Raw genomic sequence first — 19,150 nt, 5'->3', positions numbered from 1 at the left:
TGAATGCAATTTCTTTGGCATCACAAATTGCTGCAAACTCATGAATCCCGTGATTGTCGTAAATTCCAGAATGGAAGCCTGCAGCGTAGGTGTCGTCTTGATTTGTCTGGTGATGACTCAGTAGCTCGCGAGTTGGCTAGATAGGTTTCTACAAGCTGACTCGCCAGGCATCATCGTGCTTGTGTGTGAAATACTGAACTGGGTCGCTACAGGAACGTTGACGATCATTCCTCTTTCTGTATTGACATTTGGAAAGTCAAATGCATCACAGTCTCGTCTGTTCAGAAGATTAATGGTTCTCTAAGCATATGTACAATATCAATTCATGAACAGAAGCAATTCAAAGCTGTACCTGTTGATGCCTACCTCTCTTTTTGCAGAACGAATCTAAAACATGAGGCAGTTTTGAAGTCATACAACAACAGACGTTGACTGGTGCTTTGTCGCTCACACAGATGTTTACGCGATTTGTGCACGTGAATTGCCTACAATGCACGTGAATTGTCTACTGTGCACGTGTAATATATATCCGGAGGGGAGAGATTGACATCCGCGATGTGCCTCAACATTGCCCAAACATCACCACACACACACACACACACACACACACACACACACACACACACACACACACACACACACACACACACACACACACACACACACACACACACACACACACACACACACACACACACACGTGCGCACGCACACAGTGTATGCATGCAGGTATGTATGTAAACATGTATGTGTGTAGAGGATGTATGGAAGACTTGATAAACAGCTTATCATACGATGTAGGCTTTAACACACTTGAAATTGCATCAAGAGGAGTTATGTTATGAGACTCCTTTCTGTCACTGGAGCTCGTTTCATCGTCTAATGTTTCACCATCTAATAAGAACAACATGACCAATCTTTACAAACTGCTTGTAGATCATCAATTTGTTATTCTTACACCATTTGGGCTAGAACTATAAGAAGAGACAGTCTTAATTAAATGGCACTAATTACTGTATGAAGATTTCACACTGTGCTCCATTGCTACAGCTACAAGCATTTCCTGCATATGCCGACTAGAAGAGTTCAGGACCACATTCTCAATACTACTGGAAATTTCGATTATCAGGGGTTTCCAACTGTCGCCATGTCACCAAACTTGGTGACAGAGCCAACTATCTGGCAACAAGCTTACGTGACTAAGGTATTGGTAACAGAGACATTAGTCGTCATTTCTTTAGCAACTTGAAATTGGAAAGCTTGAATGGTCAAGTGAATATTAAAACATCCGGGTTACTGTTATTGGCACAAATAACTGATCGCTTGGCAAACTAAAAATTACAGTTGCACACCTCTGTTTCATGCAAACATTGGAAAGAAAGAGTATTCATATGCATTTCAATTTTGAACAACTTTAAACAGTGCTTGTTACGTTATAACAGTGATATGAGTGTGTACTGTAACACTGGCAGTGTCCGACAAATTGATAGCCCGGGCGCTCGGGACAACCAATTTTCTTACGGACAGCTGAATAATTGGTGTGTAGTTGCCCAGGGACAACCAAGGTAGTGCAATGGATCTGCTTCACGTGGTGATGCAAATAGCATGTCAATCTACTGTAACCGCTACATCTACAGCAATAATAACACGTGGCAAGAAGACGGCAGGTGGCAAATGCCAAACGAGACAAATGCCAAACAAGGCGTATCAAGCTACTAAATGGTGTGATCGAGTATGCTACTTTGGTACATGTATCAGATGACAAAATACGGGTGTGAACTGGTGCTGTGAGTAATACATAGTTGCACGTGCTGAGTATGTTATTTATTCGACAATCTTAGTAGAAGTAACTGTAGTTCAGAGGTGTCATTGTGCGCCTTTCTTCTACAACTCTTGCATGGCATGTACTCTAGCAAATCATTAGCAGGTCGAAACATCTGTCCAGGTGGTGGCAAACGCCACTCCCCAACACATTCTTGCTTCGCGTATGCACGCGTGGACCATTCGTGCACATAAATTATCCAACATTCACGTGCAAGTCCAATCTATCCGGGATGTGCCATAACCGAGCCAAAAAAATAATTCGCAAGATCAAAGGAACCTCACCAGACATTTCCCTCGCGCGGCATGACACTTCTTGTCTTGTGGGTTCGCTCTGTTGGAACAACTAATAATGAACCAAATATTTCTTATTGCTTTGATCTACAGGTTGCATGTACGTTTTCACTCACTCATGAATGCTGCAGCACAGGCTTGCAACTTATGCAGAATCTAGTCTTGAACTATTAATAGGATGGAAATGGGAAGGGCACGTGGAAGACATAGACAATCATAATGCTGACTGTCTGTAAAATTTTAAGACCATCCAGTGTGTGGTACAAATCACAAGTTGACAACATCCTAGTCATGGCTATTAGAGCAGGAAATGGAAGTCCAATCAAACTCACTCTTGGTGACATATAGAAGTTTAGTTGTGTTTACTCTACTGCTCTAGTAAGTTGGATATTCACGTGAAATCACTATCTATAGGTAACTATACTGTAAAAACTTCAGTAGCTACAAGCTTCAAATCAAAAAACACTTTGATGTCTTGGCAGGAACACGTTGTCTACTGCATGACCGTTTTACGTAATCTACCAAGTCTGCGCCAAATATGGAGTTTGCTTGAGCATTCTTGTCCATTCTCACGAATGTTTCAATAACTAAACGACATGTAGCTCCTCTGTCTAGATCATCGGTCCAATCATCCAGCATTCGATGAGCTTGCCCAAACAATGAAAATCTGTTTTGCTGCTCTATTACACTGACTGTTGATGAGGTAAACTTGTTTGGAGCAAGCACTGCTGCAAAGTCCTTCCAATAACCAGAAATCTCACGAGCTACATCAACCAGACGTCTTCCACTCAATTTGAAGTCAGCCCTCTGCTGTATTTCTGCAGAAACAGATTCTGGATGACATGCTACTGAAACACCTGAAATTAAAGTAATCGATGGCAATTAGTAAACAAATTTCTAATCAATGAAACTATATCATCTACATGAAACTGTGTTGATATCTTAAATTATTTCTATTTGCATTTGCAAACAAGAAGATGCAACCTCGCCAGTTCAAGAAAATATTACTAACATATTCAGTGAATATAACAGGAAACTATAATCATGAATAATGTGTGAAAGATGTCTTCTTTCTTTTATTGCAATAAACAGGATATTCACCTCAGATACTTACTAGATATTTTGTGAAGATCATACAATGATTATTACTATAAATCTTTCAACGTATGTGGCAGGTCTATGAAACCACATGACTGCTCCAATCAGGACTTGGTAATAGTTAATACAAAGAGCACGATTTAAAGACTCGACTTGCTGCTATTGATTTTACAAAGTAACATATCATGATCAATTTAGTCACTTAAAGCTGTCATAAAACAAGACTATCAATGTCTCTAAAATACTTTCCTTCTAAAAATAATTCCCCTCACGGATAACTCCCTCTTTCCATTAATTCCCTGACTAAAATTACCTAAAAATAATTGTCAAGGGAATACGGTATTTAGTTTGATCAAAGTTTTATTCAATATCATTACACTATAGCACATTACATGTGCAATCCCTTAAGCAAACTCACTTCATAAAAGCTTATCATTACAAATTGGGTTCTCACCTGCCAGTTGATCTTTTACTGCCGTAATGATTGGCTGGGGAATACAGTGACATGCTGCTACAAGTTTTTTGGCTGCTTCATCTCGTCCTACTTCTTGTGCTTTTGCTTCAAACAAAGCCTTCAACTTGTCAGCACCAAGAGAGAAAACATTTGTATTCTCAATGGCTTTGCTCATTGTAAACCCCAACTTCAAACCAACAGAGAGCCAACGATCATGACCCTGCTGTAATACAGCAGACAGAATCACATCTGGATCATAAACGCTGTTAGCAGCAACTGTGCAAAAGACAAGAAAACAAGTCAATCTACAAAATTGATTATACTGCTGTACGTGGTACCTTCAACAGTATGACTAGTAGACGTGTTATCAAACCACACATCAAGTTTAGCAGGAGCATCAATGCTTTCATTCTCTTTGTCCACCAGAATATCATTTTCTGGATATTCATCCAATGAAGCCAGTTGCTTTGGATCATATTCTAGTGGAACTTTGTCAACAGCACCATGAACACAGACATCGAACTGAAAGCCATCCATTCCTCGTGCCTTCGCTTGTGTGAGTTGTTCTATTAGAGTCACTCGTACACTGTCACACAGTGGACGGAGCACTTCATCTGCAGGTAGTTTCCTGTGACCTAATCTCGATGGACAGTAGACGGTAACAATAACGGCCTTCACAGTGTAGACCAATTCCAGATCCACCTCCCTGTGAAGATGAAGTATCACCTGGTTTCTACTGAGCTGTGGGCCTTCTCTGTACTTGCTGACCATGCGGGTCACAAGACGGTAAAATAGAGGCTTGAGAAAAGCATTGAAACCTCTGGGAATAAAGAACAGAGATGGAGGAGACGTAGGAGAGCAGAATGCTGAATGGTAGGCAAAAGGGGTCTTGATAACTTCTTTGATGACCATAGAAGGAACAAAAAAGTTCTGACCTTGTTGGACTTCGACATCTGGAGCAATTGAACGAGCGGCCAAGTATGCCCCTGAAATGATATTAAATAGCTGCAGAAGAATAAGGATCACAGCGTAGTTTGCTTCGTCTACTCCTGCCTTCTTCATCAGATACTTGGCAAGATTCCATGACATGATCCCTTCTTGATGAAGCATCTTGAGATAATTCCACAACTCAGGAGGAATTCTTGAGCGATCCAAAACTGTGACAAAGATGGCCAACACATCAGCAACCCACTGAATGTTGGGAAGCACCTTCTTATTGAGCCCGGCAACATTGTGATAGAATGCAATGCTTCCATGGCTGCAAAGATATCGCAGAGCTTGTCTGCATTCCTCATCTAATGAGATATCACACACCCTGGCAGCTAATTGGGAGACATTGTGCAGATCAAGAACTTTGTGCTTTCTCATTCTCAACAGACCGAGACCCTTATCTAGGATGGCCCATGGTAATGGAATCTTCTCTTCTTCATCCCAGTATTCACGAGCCATTTCAACGATCATTTTCTTGACCAAGACGATCGTTGGATCGGCATTGCCTGTTCCTGACTTTGTGTTGTCAACATGGAACAGCACCTGATCATCACTAAAGGGCACAATGTGATCACCAAAATTCTCTTCAGCGATGATTTCTTGCACTATTTGCTCCTGTCTTGCCATAAAACTTTTACTTTTTGCTTTATCTTTTCTAGAAGCAAACATGAACGTTGCTGGTGCCCTTTTGACACGCCCCTTCCCAAAAAACTTATTGCGTCTTCTGCCAGCAGGAAAGGCAGCAGAGAGGGCAGTGAAGCAGTGGCGTATGACGTCGGCTCTTGTGGTAGCAACATCTCGTGGTTTCTCAATAAAAGTTCCATCTGCAAGACGAAACTTGGATGTGGTCACCTTCTCATCTAGTGGCTTGGAACCATCGATAACCACAAAACAAGCTGTACATTGATACTCATTATCAGCCATCAGTGCAGCATGTGTGGAGAGGAATTGATCTTGACCTCCTCTGTCCATCATTGTCACATTGATCATTTCTTCAAATTTGCGCATCTCCTCCTTATTCTCCTCCATGAGATTAATGGCCTCATCTACATTTCGATCAATTTCTTTAGCAAGTTTGAAATCCTCGTATCCTACTGGATCACTCTTAGCTTCAGAATACATTGACTTCAAACCGCTTGCTTTTGCATTCACATTTGCTTTCAAATCAGATTCTGTAGAACTTGCTTGTGGGCTCTGCTCTTGCTCGTCTGGTTTTGCTGTGCTGGACTGTTGTTCCTTGTCATGAACAACAAATTCTCTTGCAAACAGCTTGCTGAGATGCTCTTGTCTCTCCTCTTCACTTTTCAATTCTTTCCAGTCGGTGCCGTGTCCAACTGCTTGTGAGATCATCATCTTCACCTTTACTCCCTCCGTGCTCTCCTGACCTTCAACAAATGGTTTGTCTGTCATTGAAGCTTCCAGGCATGACTTGCCCGCATCTTCCTCTCCCATACAGTCAATGAACACCGTGTTGCCTGGCACTTTGCCTTTCTTGCATGCTTGATCAAAATGAGCTTTTCCTTCAGGACCCAAACGGTCAACAACAGAAGGAGTTGAAGCTACAACAACATCATTTCGTTTGATGAGCAGATTATTGAAATTAAATAAGAAAACAATCATTTGAATGGTACGATAGTAGAACACACGCTTGCAATAATAAACTTTAACTGTATATTCTGGACATCCACACACACGCACACACACACACACACACACACACACACACACACACACACACGGACATAGAAGTTGGCCATCTTTTACGATGATGCCAGCTGTCTTTTAGACTATGGCAACAAATAAGGTCTGAAGGAATGAGTCATTTCAATCTGTTATACGGCATTGTATCACATTTGTGATGTGCCATGTGTTGAGATCTTCTGAATGATCTTGCAATTACAAGCATTGCAGATGTAAAACAATATTGTTGTGCAAATGACTGACTTGGATTGAGAGTCACATTGTTGAAATGTTTAAATGTAGTGCAGGTGTTACTCTATAAGCAGAAATCTCTGGCTATCTAAAACCAATTCTTTACAAACACATACAAACACAAATAATAATAATAATCATATTATTTATTAAATACACATAAACCAACCTAACCTAAACATCAGGAGCCGCCTCTCAGAGATCACGCACCTAGCTTTTAAACTGGGCCTTATGTGCTACTCAGGGAACACTGGGCCTGCTGTTGTGTGAGCACTCGAAGTCTCACAAGTACTCCAGTGTCTAATGTCATGTCACAGCCGATGGTCTCTTAGGTCCACAGTCAATGACCTACACACACACACACACACACACACACACACACACACACACACACACACACACACACACACACACACACACACACACACACACAATCACTGGAAGACATGGTGTATTTGAAAAATGCAGCACTAGGTTAAGTATATGTTGACAGCAATGTATAGCTAACAATTAAAGCAGCAATCAAATTCTTACTACTGAAAGACATTGCGTATTAACTACTGCTACTTAAGAGACCGACAAGTAGCCCTTAGCAATAGCTACTGCAATGCTACCCTTGATGCTGTTGCTGAATTGTCTTGCACGACATCGTCTAAGACAGGTAACTCCTGCTCTGATAAGTGAGAAGTGAAATAGACGTCTGATACAGTGAATAGAAGACCCATAAGATGTGACTCTTTTGTCAGCCAGCAACGAAGCAAGTCTCTTCAGGAAAGTAGACATTCATGGTTTTACTTTTTCCTCCAGTACAACATAAAATAATTAGAGTAAAAGAGGCATGTTCTATTCTTGTGACTCGTTGTTCATACTTGCGTCACTTCTCTTGCTCATGTCGTCGGTAGCATGATTCTAGTGACAATGACTGGTATGTTAGAAAGTTTGGGTTGAATAAAAGAACATCAAAGTAAGTTTTTTCAAACCATCCACCTCCTACTCCAAAGGCTACTATGTCTAATAATGCCTCGTCTTCTTTGATAGAGGAGCAACCAGACACAGTTTCTCAGTTCAAAGGCTGTACAGTGAGCTCAGTCAAGACATCATACCTGATTTCATCCAATAATTGTCCAAAGAAGTATTAAACTTCATTGTGTCGTATTGATATAAATCCACATTTATGGCAATTTACAGCAAGATCAACAGTAAAAGAAGCAGCAAAAGGACAATGCTCACTCAGACGTTGAAGACGCCATCCATTCCTGAGATGAATTGCATCTTGGAAGCAGATTTATTGAGGAAGAACCCATGTTCAACTAAAGGAAGTACAGTCAACTAACTGGATACACGTTTTCTTGAGCAAGTTCATCGGATCTTTTCAGATTTGAAGGTAAACCATTCAGCAGTATATCAGCTTTTGCTTTGGTTGCATGTTGTTTTCAATCTTTGATTGTTCGTCTTTATCAAATTTTGTTGGTGACTGACATCAAATAAGTCGAACTGCTGCCGAAGAACGTGCTCAACAAGCGGTGTAGATATCTTTCAATTCCTATTGCATTGAATTCTTTGAATTTTTATCCTAACATTCAATATAAATGGTTTGCATACAATCAATTTCAATCCTTACTTGATAATTAACTCAACCTAACAGTATCAAAACACCTACTTAGTGTTGTGGCACACCAGTGACAGGATTACGATGAATGAAATAAATGTTGTCTTGTTTGATGTTTGGTCTCTTTGTCTACTGCTGTTGCTACATGGCTGTTGTTATTAGGAATACAATTTTTATCCAAAGATATTTGGATATCATTGAATTCCAATTTAAACAATTCAGTTATATCTATAAAATATGAAAACTCTGTCACCATTGATGTAGGGTTTGGTGTTCCAAGACCGCCAAGCCAAGCAGGATAGGCCATCAGGTGTCTGATAACATCTCTTGAACTGCTGCAAACGGTGAGAGCTGAAATGAGTGTGTTTCTGATGCTTGCTTCCAATGGCTATAATGTCTCAGAGGTGAATTGGCTTGACCTGAGAGCATAAGTCCATTTTCCTTGAAGTCCATGCAGAGTAGGCAACATGTGGCTGAAACTTGGCAATTAACGCAAGCTTTTCAATGTGGTCAATCCAATAACTGACTTTTGTTTGCTGGAATCTTTGGCGGATCCCAGTAATTCTCAGAGTTAACATCGACCAGAGGTTGTGATGCTGATGTTTGTGTTCCAAAAATATCACAAGCCTTGTCTTCAAAATGAAGTTTAACAAAAAACAAGAACTTCTTGCCATTAGGAAAGGAACCAAATTTCCGACACAATTTGTGTAATTGCTTCCACCATTCGAAAGTAGAGTCTATATTTCATTCAACTGCAGCAGCATCAGAATATCAGACTTGTCAACTGCCATCTGTATGTATTTTTTATGAGTGGCACAGTGGCCAGAGCATACATGGCCATTGCTAAGGGATCTCCCTGAGTAGTTCATCCTTGAGATAAAATTGTTTCACCTCCAACAAAGAGCAAAGATGGTTGGCAGTAGTAATTGACAAGTAGGGTGTGAATTGTAGGGCAGGAACTAGATGTTACGTAAGGCTGCTGTTTAGGCTGTTGAAAGCGTTTGTAGCGTCAACCAAAGTATGCTATCGACATAGCCATCGTCGTAGATTTTCTGCAATGCGTGCACGGCTGCTTCACGACCTCCTTGTTGTCCAGCACAAAGTTGTATTGCTCTTGTTACTGACTGAATATCACCTCCTACTACTGATAACATGGCCTTTCCAATAACTGTGCAAATGATTTTACAGACACCAATGGGTCGGATGCCTGGATTCTTGTTCAGTGATATTAAATGACAAGCAAAGAAGGCAGCAACTCCCTTTGGATCTACACATTGAGACGGCAAATACCTTGCAAATGAAGGAAATACATCAAACAAAAGATTGGAAGAGCCCCTGAAACTGTTGCAAAACGCTACAATATAGCAGCATCCATTCCCCTTGGACCAGCTGATCCAGAAGAACAAAGTGCCATCCTACAAATAAGTGAACAATCTATGGCTCAAAAGAGTATGTCATAGACAGGCTCAGTCTGATCTGAAGAGTTCGTCATGGCATGGCAATGTGCTTGGGAAGAACTGGGTATTCACTACTGCAACTACTGAATGAAATTGTGTATTCGAATAGATCATACTATGATACATTGCAACAAACTAAATACTGTAGAACATATTATACATAAATAACAATAATACTGCAACCACTAACAGGAGAACAGTCATTCATTGATTAAAGTTTAATCAAAACATACATCTAGACTATTTGTAAAGCCAATTCCCTGCGCACACAGAAAGTAAGCTAATGGTTGATTACAAGGCTTTTCTGCCAGACCTACAGCCTTGCAATCACTACTCTGCACCTTATCCAGACAATTGCTACACTGAATGAAATGTCCTTTTTTCTGAAAGGAGAAATGATAACTTCTTTAAGCAGGTAGTTGTCAATTTGCTTGCTCCACCGGTACATGCAAAGATAAGAGGTGTAAAGGAAGCCATTTCCAATCGCTGCAATCGGTTTTCATATTTCCTCTTTTCTCCTGTTCTTGTTTTCAATAACATGATGTGATACTAGATGTCATAGTATTGACTCTGGAGTAGGATTGAAAACGCGCACGTCAAAGTAGGTTTTTTGGAAATGACTTTGATAGAAACCACAAGCAGAAATGTCCAGGCGTGATTCGTCATTCCTAGTGGTTGTTTGCTTTGGCAGTACCTCTCCATTTCGAGGCTGAAGAGTGGGTTCAGTATGAACATCACAGCAGACATCTGACATCATGCCAGCTAAAACGTCTCGCAGCTCGTTAAGTCTGATTGTAAAGAAGCCTCCCTTTGCACATGACATTGCGTGGTTGATAGTGAAGATGTGACTCCAAGTACAACTGTCAGGTAGATAAGGTGGTCGCCAGCCATATTGTAAGCATAAAGCATCTCCAAACTCAGATTTGCTGAGTGCAAAAAAACCATGAGTTTCTATAGGTAGGACTGTAAGCCACAATGAAGCTCATTTTTCTGATGACAAATCCACTGTACGTTTCAAATCATTTGAAAGTTTCGAAGTTAGTGTTTCTGCATCCAGCTTTGTTTCATGCGCTTTGATACGTTTAACTAAATACTTGATTGACTGTAGCTGTTCACAGGCATCTACCAACTCATGACTTTGCTGTACTACGCGATTGATCAGAGGTTGTGTAGCTCTCAGTAAGTTCTTGTATTCTTTGTCAAGTAATGCTGGATTGATAGGAAACCACCCAAGTGTGTAGGAAGAGCAAAAAGACTTCTCATTAGATTACCTGTTGGAGGGCGCTTAGTAATGGCGCGGATGAATTCAGAGTCAATTGTGTTTTTCAAAAGATTGATAAATTGAGACAAATGGTCATTGCATGTGGATATGTATGTCCATCGTACAATAACCACATGAGTAAAGGTTGTATATGCATCTTGTTGATGTATTTCAGCTATCAGTGACAACCGTTCTATTTCTTGTTACTATGATTGTACTTTGCTCTTGAGGAAGTTGCCGCAAAATGTTATTTCTCATACCGCTGCATGCGCCTAAGTAATGGTGGCCATCTGTCGTTATTTGAATTTCCGTGTCATTGTAGATGTTGTGCTCGATTCAAGTGCTGAGGCGTGACTATCAACCATGACTTTGACTGATTCGGATAATAGCCATATTTGGGGGCAATATCAATGATCTGTTGCCGCCACTTTCTGATTGAAGAAAGTCTTCCTCCACTTGCTGCATCATCTGCATACCAAATTTGCTTGCATCCGTTTGTGGTAATTTTTGTGATAAGGGGGACTGTAGCTAGTGTATACATGGCCATTGCCAGAGGGTCTGCTTGTGTCGTCCCTTTCTGTGACAATAAGCGGGTTCACAACCAACCATCAGATAAAACGGGTTTCTTTAGGTTTTGATAAAAATAGAATGAATGGGTGGGCAAAGTCTCGATATGTTCCTCAAGGCTATTTGTCTATTCAAGCTGTTAAATGCATTCGTAGCATCTATAAGTAATTGCTTCCATTTCAGAATCTTCGTAAATAGAGCGTATAGAATGAAAGGTAGCTTCACAACCTAAAGTTTGGCCAGCACATAGTTGCATACAACCTGTTGCTTTCAAAACATCCTTTCAAACTATTGAAAGTATGGCCTTGCCAATAATTCTTATTACTATTTCACACACACCAATCAGTCTCACATCCGGCTGTTTGTCTAGAGGAATGAGAAGACATATAAACTACCACTACCACCACCACTACCATCACCACTACTACTACTACCACTACTACTACTACTACTACTACTACTGAGAACTGGTGTATTTGAACAATCAAACGGCATCTGCTAACACACTACTACATACTACTACTGTATGTAAAAGCTTCCTCTATAGCAACAAGTTTCTAGGTTGTAACAACTTTGAGATAAACAGTCTTCTATAATCTACTTTCTGCTGCTTCCAGCAGAATGTTGAAGTCCCTTGAGGTTCTGTGAAGCTGGGACCTGCATCCTCGCAAACACATCACGCAGGCCCGAAGGAGTGCAAATGACAGTCGACATCTCAGCCAGTTGATAGTTGTGCTGTACTCGGTGTGGTGCTTTTCCGATAAAAGTGAGGCTAGTCTTTTCAAGAAAATAGACGTCAGTTTACTGCATCCTCCAGTGCATGCTAAAATGATTGGCGTGAACGATGAAAGCTCCACGTTATTAATTCGTTCCTCGTATCGCCTTTTCTTCTCTTGTTCCTGCCGTTTATATAATGACGGGATCTGCACTGATTTGTAGGATGAGGCATTAGGGTTGAAGACCCTGACGTCAAAGAAAGTTCGTTGGAAGTGCCCACCCCAAAATCCACTGACAGCAATATCAAGTCTGGCATTTTCGTCAGAGGTAGTACAGCGTTTTTGAAACACCTCGCCGTTGAGAGGTTGCAGAACGGGCTCTTTGTGTACATCGTGGCAAACCTCTGTCAACAAGTTGGTAAATAAATCGCGGACCTCGTTATGGCGGATGCTGGGGTATCCTCCTGTTGGACATGACAGAGAGTGATCTACTGAGAATTTAGATCCACATGGACATATGTCTGGGAGGTTGGACGGGTGCCAACCGTATCTGAGGCACAGGGCATCCCGAAACGCAGATTTGTGCAAAGTGAATCCGTGTTGCTCTAGTGGGATTGCGGTCAGCCAGCAGGAGGCACCCTTCTCACAGGCCAATTCAACTGAACGTTTCAATTCCACAGATAGATCATTGACAGTGATTTCAGAATAAGACTTTTGTGCTAGATGTTTTTGCTGGCGAATGCTAGCTTTCATAGAATTCTGCTTGGTAGGAACGTTATCCAGGTTTGTTTCTTGTTGCACAATTCGGTTGACCAGTGGCGCACAAATTAACTTTGAGTATTCCAGCTCACAAGTCAACGAACGTGGATCTACAATTCCAAGGCCGCCTAGTCGAGGTGGTAGTGCAAAAAGCCTTCTCATCTTGTCTCCTGGAGTACTTCTATTGGTTATGGCGGGAATCAGTTTGGATCGTAACGCCTCCTCCAGAGGATTAAGGTACTCTGCAAAGTTTTCATTGGTTCTGAGTGCAAATTTCCAGCGTCCAATCAGACCCCGTGTGAATATCGAGTGAGCAGCTTGTGGTTGAGTTTGGGCAATGCAACTGAGTCGCTCTACTTGTAACTTCCAATTGGTCACCTTTTCTTGCAGGAAGTTATTGCAGAAATCTTTGTTTCCAATAGCACCTCCAAGGTACTTTTGTCCTTCTGTAGTAATGTTGATATTGGTATTTTCAAAGAGATGTGTAGCTTTGTCAATATTTCCTGATTTCACTAGCAACCATGACTTTTTGGGATTTGGAAGATACCCGAACATAGCACCTAAGTCAACCAACCTGTTCCACCATTTATGTAGACAGTCTAGCGAGCCTCCAGCAGCTGCATCATCTGCATACCATACCTGCTTTGTACCATTCGTCTGCACACTCTTTAGAAGTGGAATTGTGGCCAGAGCATACATTGGCATCGCTAAGGGATCTCCTTGAGTTGTTCCTTCACTAGAAAGCAACGTTTCTCCACCTACAAACAATAAAGAAGGTTGTCGATACGTGTTGGCCAAGATTGGAAAGATGGCTGGGCAGTTGACAGATATGTTAGCCAGAGCAACTTGACGGTTCAAAGTATTGAAAGCATTGGTTGCGTCTACAAATAGCACGGCCTCTGTTTCATCTTCATCATAAATACCTCGAATAGCGTGTATGGCAGCCTCGCATCCGACGTTCTGACCAGCACAGAGTTGTAGGGGTCCGGCTACGTTCAAAATATCTGACTTTACCACACTCAGGACAGCCTTGCTAATTATTCTACGAAGTGTTTCACAAACTCCAATTGGTCTGACACCAGGTCTCTTGTCCAGGGGTATTAGCCGGCAAGCAACCAGAGCCGAAATCCCACTCGGGTCGATAAACTGCGTTGCAATCCTGCGAGTTGTTGAAGCTATTGAGTCACAGAGATTTCTAGACAAGACTTTGAATCCAGTGCACAAACGCCTCCATGCAGCCGCATCTAAGCCTGATGGACCTGCAGCACCCTGGCATTTAAGTGACATGGCACGAATGAGATAGCCATCAATCTTGTCGAAGAGAATGGGATGTGTAGGAGGTGCCTGAGATTTGGAGTCCAGGACAGCTTCCTTAAACATAGGAGCTGGGTCAGGGTGTTTGTCTTTCAGAACATCTCTAACTGACTTGTGAGAGCCAGGAATACATTCGTCTAGTTCTAGTAAACCACAGTTGTCCTCATCTGATAGGAGTCGCTGGGCAGCATTGATATTTCCCTTTTGCAATAAAAGTGCAACTTTTCTTGATTGATCACACTCTCTATCCTGAGGACAATTCCGAGTACTGTGGCATCGAAGATGAGACTGGATCGTTCTGCCTTCTGCAATCAAACCTCCTATGTCACCCTTTTTCCAGGTTTCCAATCGACGACTTAAACAAGAGGAGTTCTGTTGTACACTGGATCTAGTGTGAGGTCTTTGGAGCAACAGATGAGGCATGAGCATAGCAGCAGTTATTGCGACTGACTCGAGATCAGATTCATTTGCAAATGCATAAAATAGCCTTGTAAGTTCAGAAACGAAGTGTCCACCAGAGGATCCGTAAGGCACTTGAAATAAATTCCGTTTCCAATGAACGACTTCACGATATGCTTGGTCTATCTGATCTTTTATATCTGCTCCAGGTACACCACCCCAGTTGAAATTAGGAGGCAGTGACACTCTGTACTGAGGGATAGCTGGCAGGTCAATGGCATCACTAGATTGATCTTGAGAAGCTTCATGAAGAACGACTTCTTGTTGTGTGACAGACTGATATGCAGTTCCAGTCTCTGCTGAAATGACTGGAGGAGCTTCCTCTACTTGAACCGGGCTCTTTGAGCTACCTAGCTCCCTGTCGTTCATGCTGACAATTCTGCGTGCTCTTAGAGATGCATTCCTCATTGATTCCACTACTACTACTACTACTACTAAGAATTTGTTGACCCAAGAGGAATCCAAGCACTAGCAGATTGTCGACTAATCCCATTGAACAAGTCTCCTGGTCTACGTCCAATTGATATTGGAGAAACGTTCAGAAGGATCATTGCCAAATCAATAATGTCTATAGTGAAGGATGATGTCTGCTGTTATTCAGGGCCTTTGCAAGTATGTGCTGGTCAAGAAGGAGGATGTGAAGGAGCTGTTCATGCAATGAGAGCAATACTTGAAGATGATGCTAGAGACTGTGTTCTGTTGGTAGACGCACGTAATGCGTTCAATGCTTTGAACCGTCGAGTTGCTTTGCACAATGCTCGCATACTATGCCCCATTATTGCAACAGCTTTATTTAACACTTACAGAGTTGACATATTGATGTATGTGATTGGAGGAGAGACTATACAGTCAACTGAAGGTACTACACAGGGTGACCCTCTGGCCATGTCAATGTATGTGATTGGCATTAGTCCACTCATCACCAAAGTTATGGGTACGTGCAAGCAAGTTTGGTTTGCTGATGATGCTACTGGGGCAGCATCCATTAAGAATGTGAGAAAATGGTGGGATGCTATTACAGAGCATGGACCAGAATTTGGCTATTTTGCTAATGCTGACAAAACATGGCTGATCGTGGAAGAGAACAAGCAGGAGCAGGCAAAAGATATTTTTGGAGACACTTCTGTCCAGGTAACAACATCAGGGAAGAGACACCTTGGTGCTGCTCTTGCTAGTTCATCCTTTGTTGAAGAATATCAGCAGAAAGGTAGATAAGTGGGTCGTGCAAATAAAACGATTGTCAGAGATTGCATTAACACAACATGTTGCTTATTCTGCATTTACTCATGGCTTGGCTTGTCAATGGTCATACATATCAACAACTGTCGAAAACATCTCTTCCATGATGCAGCCGCTTGAGGAAGCCATTCGTGATTATTTCATTCCTGCCATAACCGGCCAGCAACATTGTAGCCAAGACGTCAGAGATTTGTTGGCTTTACCTTGTCGACTTGGAGGTATAAACTTGACTAATCCAACTCACACGTCCGATGGTGAGTTCAAGTCTTCTTGTCGTATCACAGCACCATTAGCAGCTCTCATAATACAACAAGAACAGTGCTACAATGTGGCTGTCGAAGCTGTTCAGTAAGAAAAATCTGCTACAAAAATTTGAAAAACCGACTTCTCAGAAACAAGCTTTAGTAGAGATAGAAGCTAATTGCCCAGCATCCATGAAACAATGCGTTGAACTTGCCTCTGAAAAAGGTGCATCAAATTGGCTATCCGTTTTACCGGTTGAAGAACATGGTTTTCATTTGAGCAGAGGAGATTTTCGTGATGCTTTGTGCATGCGCTATGGTTGGATGTTACCAAATCTACCTTCAAAATGTGTCTGTGGATCTGCTTTCAACGTTGACAATGCAATAGTATGTTCTAAAGGTGGCTTTCCGACGCTAAGGCACAATCAAATTAGGGATATAACTGCCGATCTTTTGACTGAAGTGTGTCATGATGTAGCGATAGAACCGATGTTACAACCTCTGACTGGAGAAAAAAAGTTTCAGAAGAAAACAGCGAACATGTCTGACGAGTCTAGACTTGATCTTTCAGCGAGAGGAGTCTAGACAGTGCATTTGTTGATGTAAGGGTATTTTACCCAAACGTGTGCTCCAATAGTCAAGGCTCTTTCAGATCAGCATTCAACATCCATGAATGTGGAAAAAAACGTGAATATGAGCAGCAACTACTGGAAGTGAAACATGCCAGCTTCACTCTGTTGGTTTTTTTCTCTACCGGTGGCATAGGCTCTGAAACTTCCACCTTCTACAAACATCTTGCCAGTTTAATTGCCAACAAAACTGAAAAGGAAATAGTTCAGTGATAGAACTTCTGAGATGTCGGATCAGCTTTTCTCTAATAAGATCTTCTGTATTGTGCATTCGCGGAAGTAAATCAGCCAAGCACAGGCCTCTAAAATGTTATGACATGGACTTAATCAACAGTGAGGCTTGCCTCACTAAGTAGATTGTGACCACCACCACCACCACCACCACCAGCACCACCACCAGCACCACCACCGCCACTGCCACCACTACTACCAATGCTACTACTACTACTACTACTACTGCTACTACTATGGTCATACATATCAAGAACTGTCGAAAACATCTCTTCCATGATGCAGCCGCTTGAGGAAGCCATTCGTGATTATTTCATTCCTGCCATAACCGGCCAGCAATATTGTAGCCAAGACGTGAGAGATTTGTTGGCTCTACCTTGTCGACTTGGAGCTTTAAACTTGACTAATCCAACTCACACGTCCGATGGTGAGTTCAAGTCTTCCTGTCGTATCACAGCACCATTAGCAGCTCTCATAATACAACAAGAACAGTGCTACAATGTGGCTGTCGAAGCTGCCCAGAAAGAAAAATCTGCCACAAAATTTGAAAAACGGGCTTCTCAGAAACAAGCTTTAGTAGAAATAGAAGCTAATTGCCCAGCATCTATAAAACGATGCGTTGAACTTGCCTCTGAAAAGGGTGCATCAAATTGGCTATCCATTTTACCGGTTGAAGAACATGGTTTTCATTTGAGCAAAGGAGATTTTCGTGATGCTTTATGCATGCGCTATGGTTGGATGTTACCAAATCTACCTTCAAAATGTGTCTGTGGATCTGCTTTCAACGTTGACCATGCAATGGTATGTTCTAAAGGTGGCTTTCCGACGCTAAGGCACAATGAAATTAGGGATATCACTGCCGATCTTTTGACTGAGGTGTGTCATGATGTAGCGATAGAACCGATGTTACAACCTCTGACTGGAGAAAAGTTTCAGAAAAAAACATGTCTGACGAGGCTAGACTCGATCTTTCAGCGAGAGGAGTCTGGACAAATGGAGACCATGCATGTTTTGATGTAAGGGTATTTTACCCAAACGCACGCTCCAATAGTCAAGGCTCTTTGAGATCAGCATTCAACATCCATGAGTGTGGAAAAAAACGTGAATATGCGCATCGAGTACTGGAAGTGGAACATGCCAGCTTCACTCTGTTGGTTTTTTCCTCTACCGGTGACATGGGCTCTGAAACTTCCACCTTCTACAAACATCTTGCCAGTTTAATTGCCAACAAAACTGAAAAGAAATATAGTTCAGTGATGAAACTTCTGAGATGTCGGATCAGCTTTTCTCTAATAAGATCTTCTGTTTTGTGCATTCGCGGAAGTAGATCGGCCAAGCACAGGCCTCTAAAATGTCATGACATGGATTTAATCAACAGTGAGGCTTGCCTCACTAAGTAGATTGTGACGTTGACTTAAGTGGGTTTGTTTAATTGAATGGATTGATATAGTGTTGTGTTGAGTGCCGTTGTAGTGGCTTTTGTAGTATGGGCATGACCGGTGGATGCTTTTGCTGAGTGATAAACTACTACTACCACTACTACTACTACTACTACTACTACTAGATCCTCTACGTATAGACCTATCAAAGTGGACCTGCTGGGACTCATTGAAAGTGAGGCCCACCTAGATGAGTAGGTGGTGACTATAGCTTGTGATAATAGTTAAGCATACAGTGTAATGACGTAAAGTAGTAACTGACTTTTAATTGTTTGTTTTGCTGCGTGCGTATATCTGTCACTTATAGTGTTGTATACTACTACTACTACTACTACTACTACTACTATGGTGACTATAGCTTGTGATAATAGTTAAGCATACAGTGTAATGACGTAAAGTAGTAACTGACTTTTAATTGTTTGTTTTGCTGCGTGCGTATATCTGTCACTTATAGTGTTGTATACTACTACTACTACTACTACTACTTGGAACCGTGTTGTATTTGAACAAATTGTACAACGTACATATGTCAATTATCTAACTAATGTAGCAGTTACTATACTAATTTAAAACAGAAAGTACTACTACTACTACTAGTACTACTACTACTACTACTACACTACTAGTACTACTACTGTA

At 41.5% G+C, this 19,150-nt stretch overlaps 2 protein-coding genes across 2 annotated transcripts; both read right to left on the bottom strand.

Moving 5' to 3' along the window:
- Positions 1 to 2,419: 2,419 nt before the first annotated feature.
- On the bottom strand, positions 2,420 to 6,351 carry LOC134198554 (uncharacterized). Its single transcript, XM_062667967.1, has 3 exons — positions 4,006 to 6,351; positions 3,668 to 3,943; positions 2,420 to 2,972 (listed from the first exon to the last, which is right to left on the bottom strand). The coding sequence occupies exons 1-3, from the start codon at positions 6,275 to 6,277 to the stop codon at positions 2,566 to 2,568; spliced, it is 2,955 nt and encodes a 984-aa protein (XP_062523951.1). The 5' UTR covers positions 6,278 to 6,351; the 3' UTR covers positions 2,420 to 2,565.
- Positions 6,352 to 9,181: 2,830 nt separating this feature from the next.
- On the bottom strand, positions 9,182 to 15,139 carry LOC134198376 (uncharacterized). Its single transcript, XM_062667753.1, has 3 exons — positions 12,276 to 15,139; positions 9,557 to 9,613; positions 9,182 to 9,488 (listed from the first exon to the last, which is right to left on the bottom strand). Exons 1-3 carry the CDS (start codon positions 15,137 to 15,139, stop codon positions 9,182 to 9,184), a joined length of 3,228 nt encoding a protein of 1,075 aa, XP_062523737.1.
- Between the last annotated feature and the right edge of the window lie 4,011 nt (positions 15,140 to 19,150).

This window comes from Corticium candelabrum, chromosome 2 (assembly GCF_963422355.1).
Source record: "Corticium candelabrum chromosome 2, ooCorCand1.1, whole genome shotgun sequence".
In the NCBI taxonomy this organism is placed as follows: domain Eukaryota; kingdom Metazoa; phylum Porifera; class Homoscleromorpha; order Homosclerophorida; family Plakinidae; genus Corticium; species Corticium candelabrum.
The sequence above is the reverse complement of the archived record's forward strand: the minus strand, read 5'-3'. Positions and strand labels throughout refer to the sequence as shown.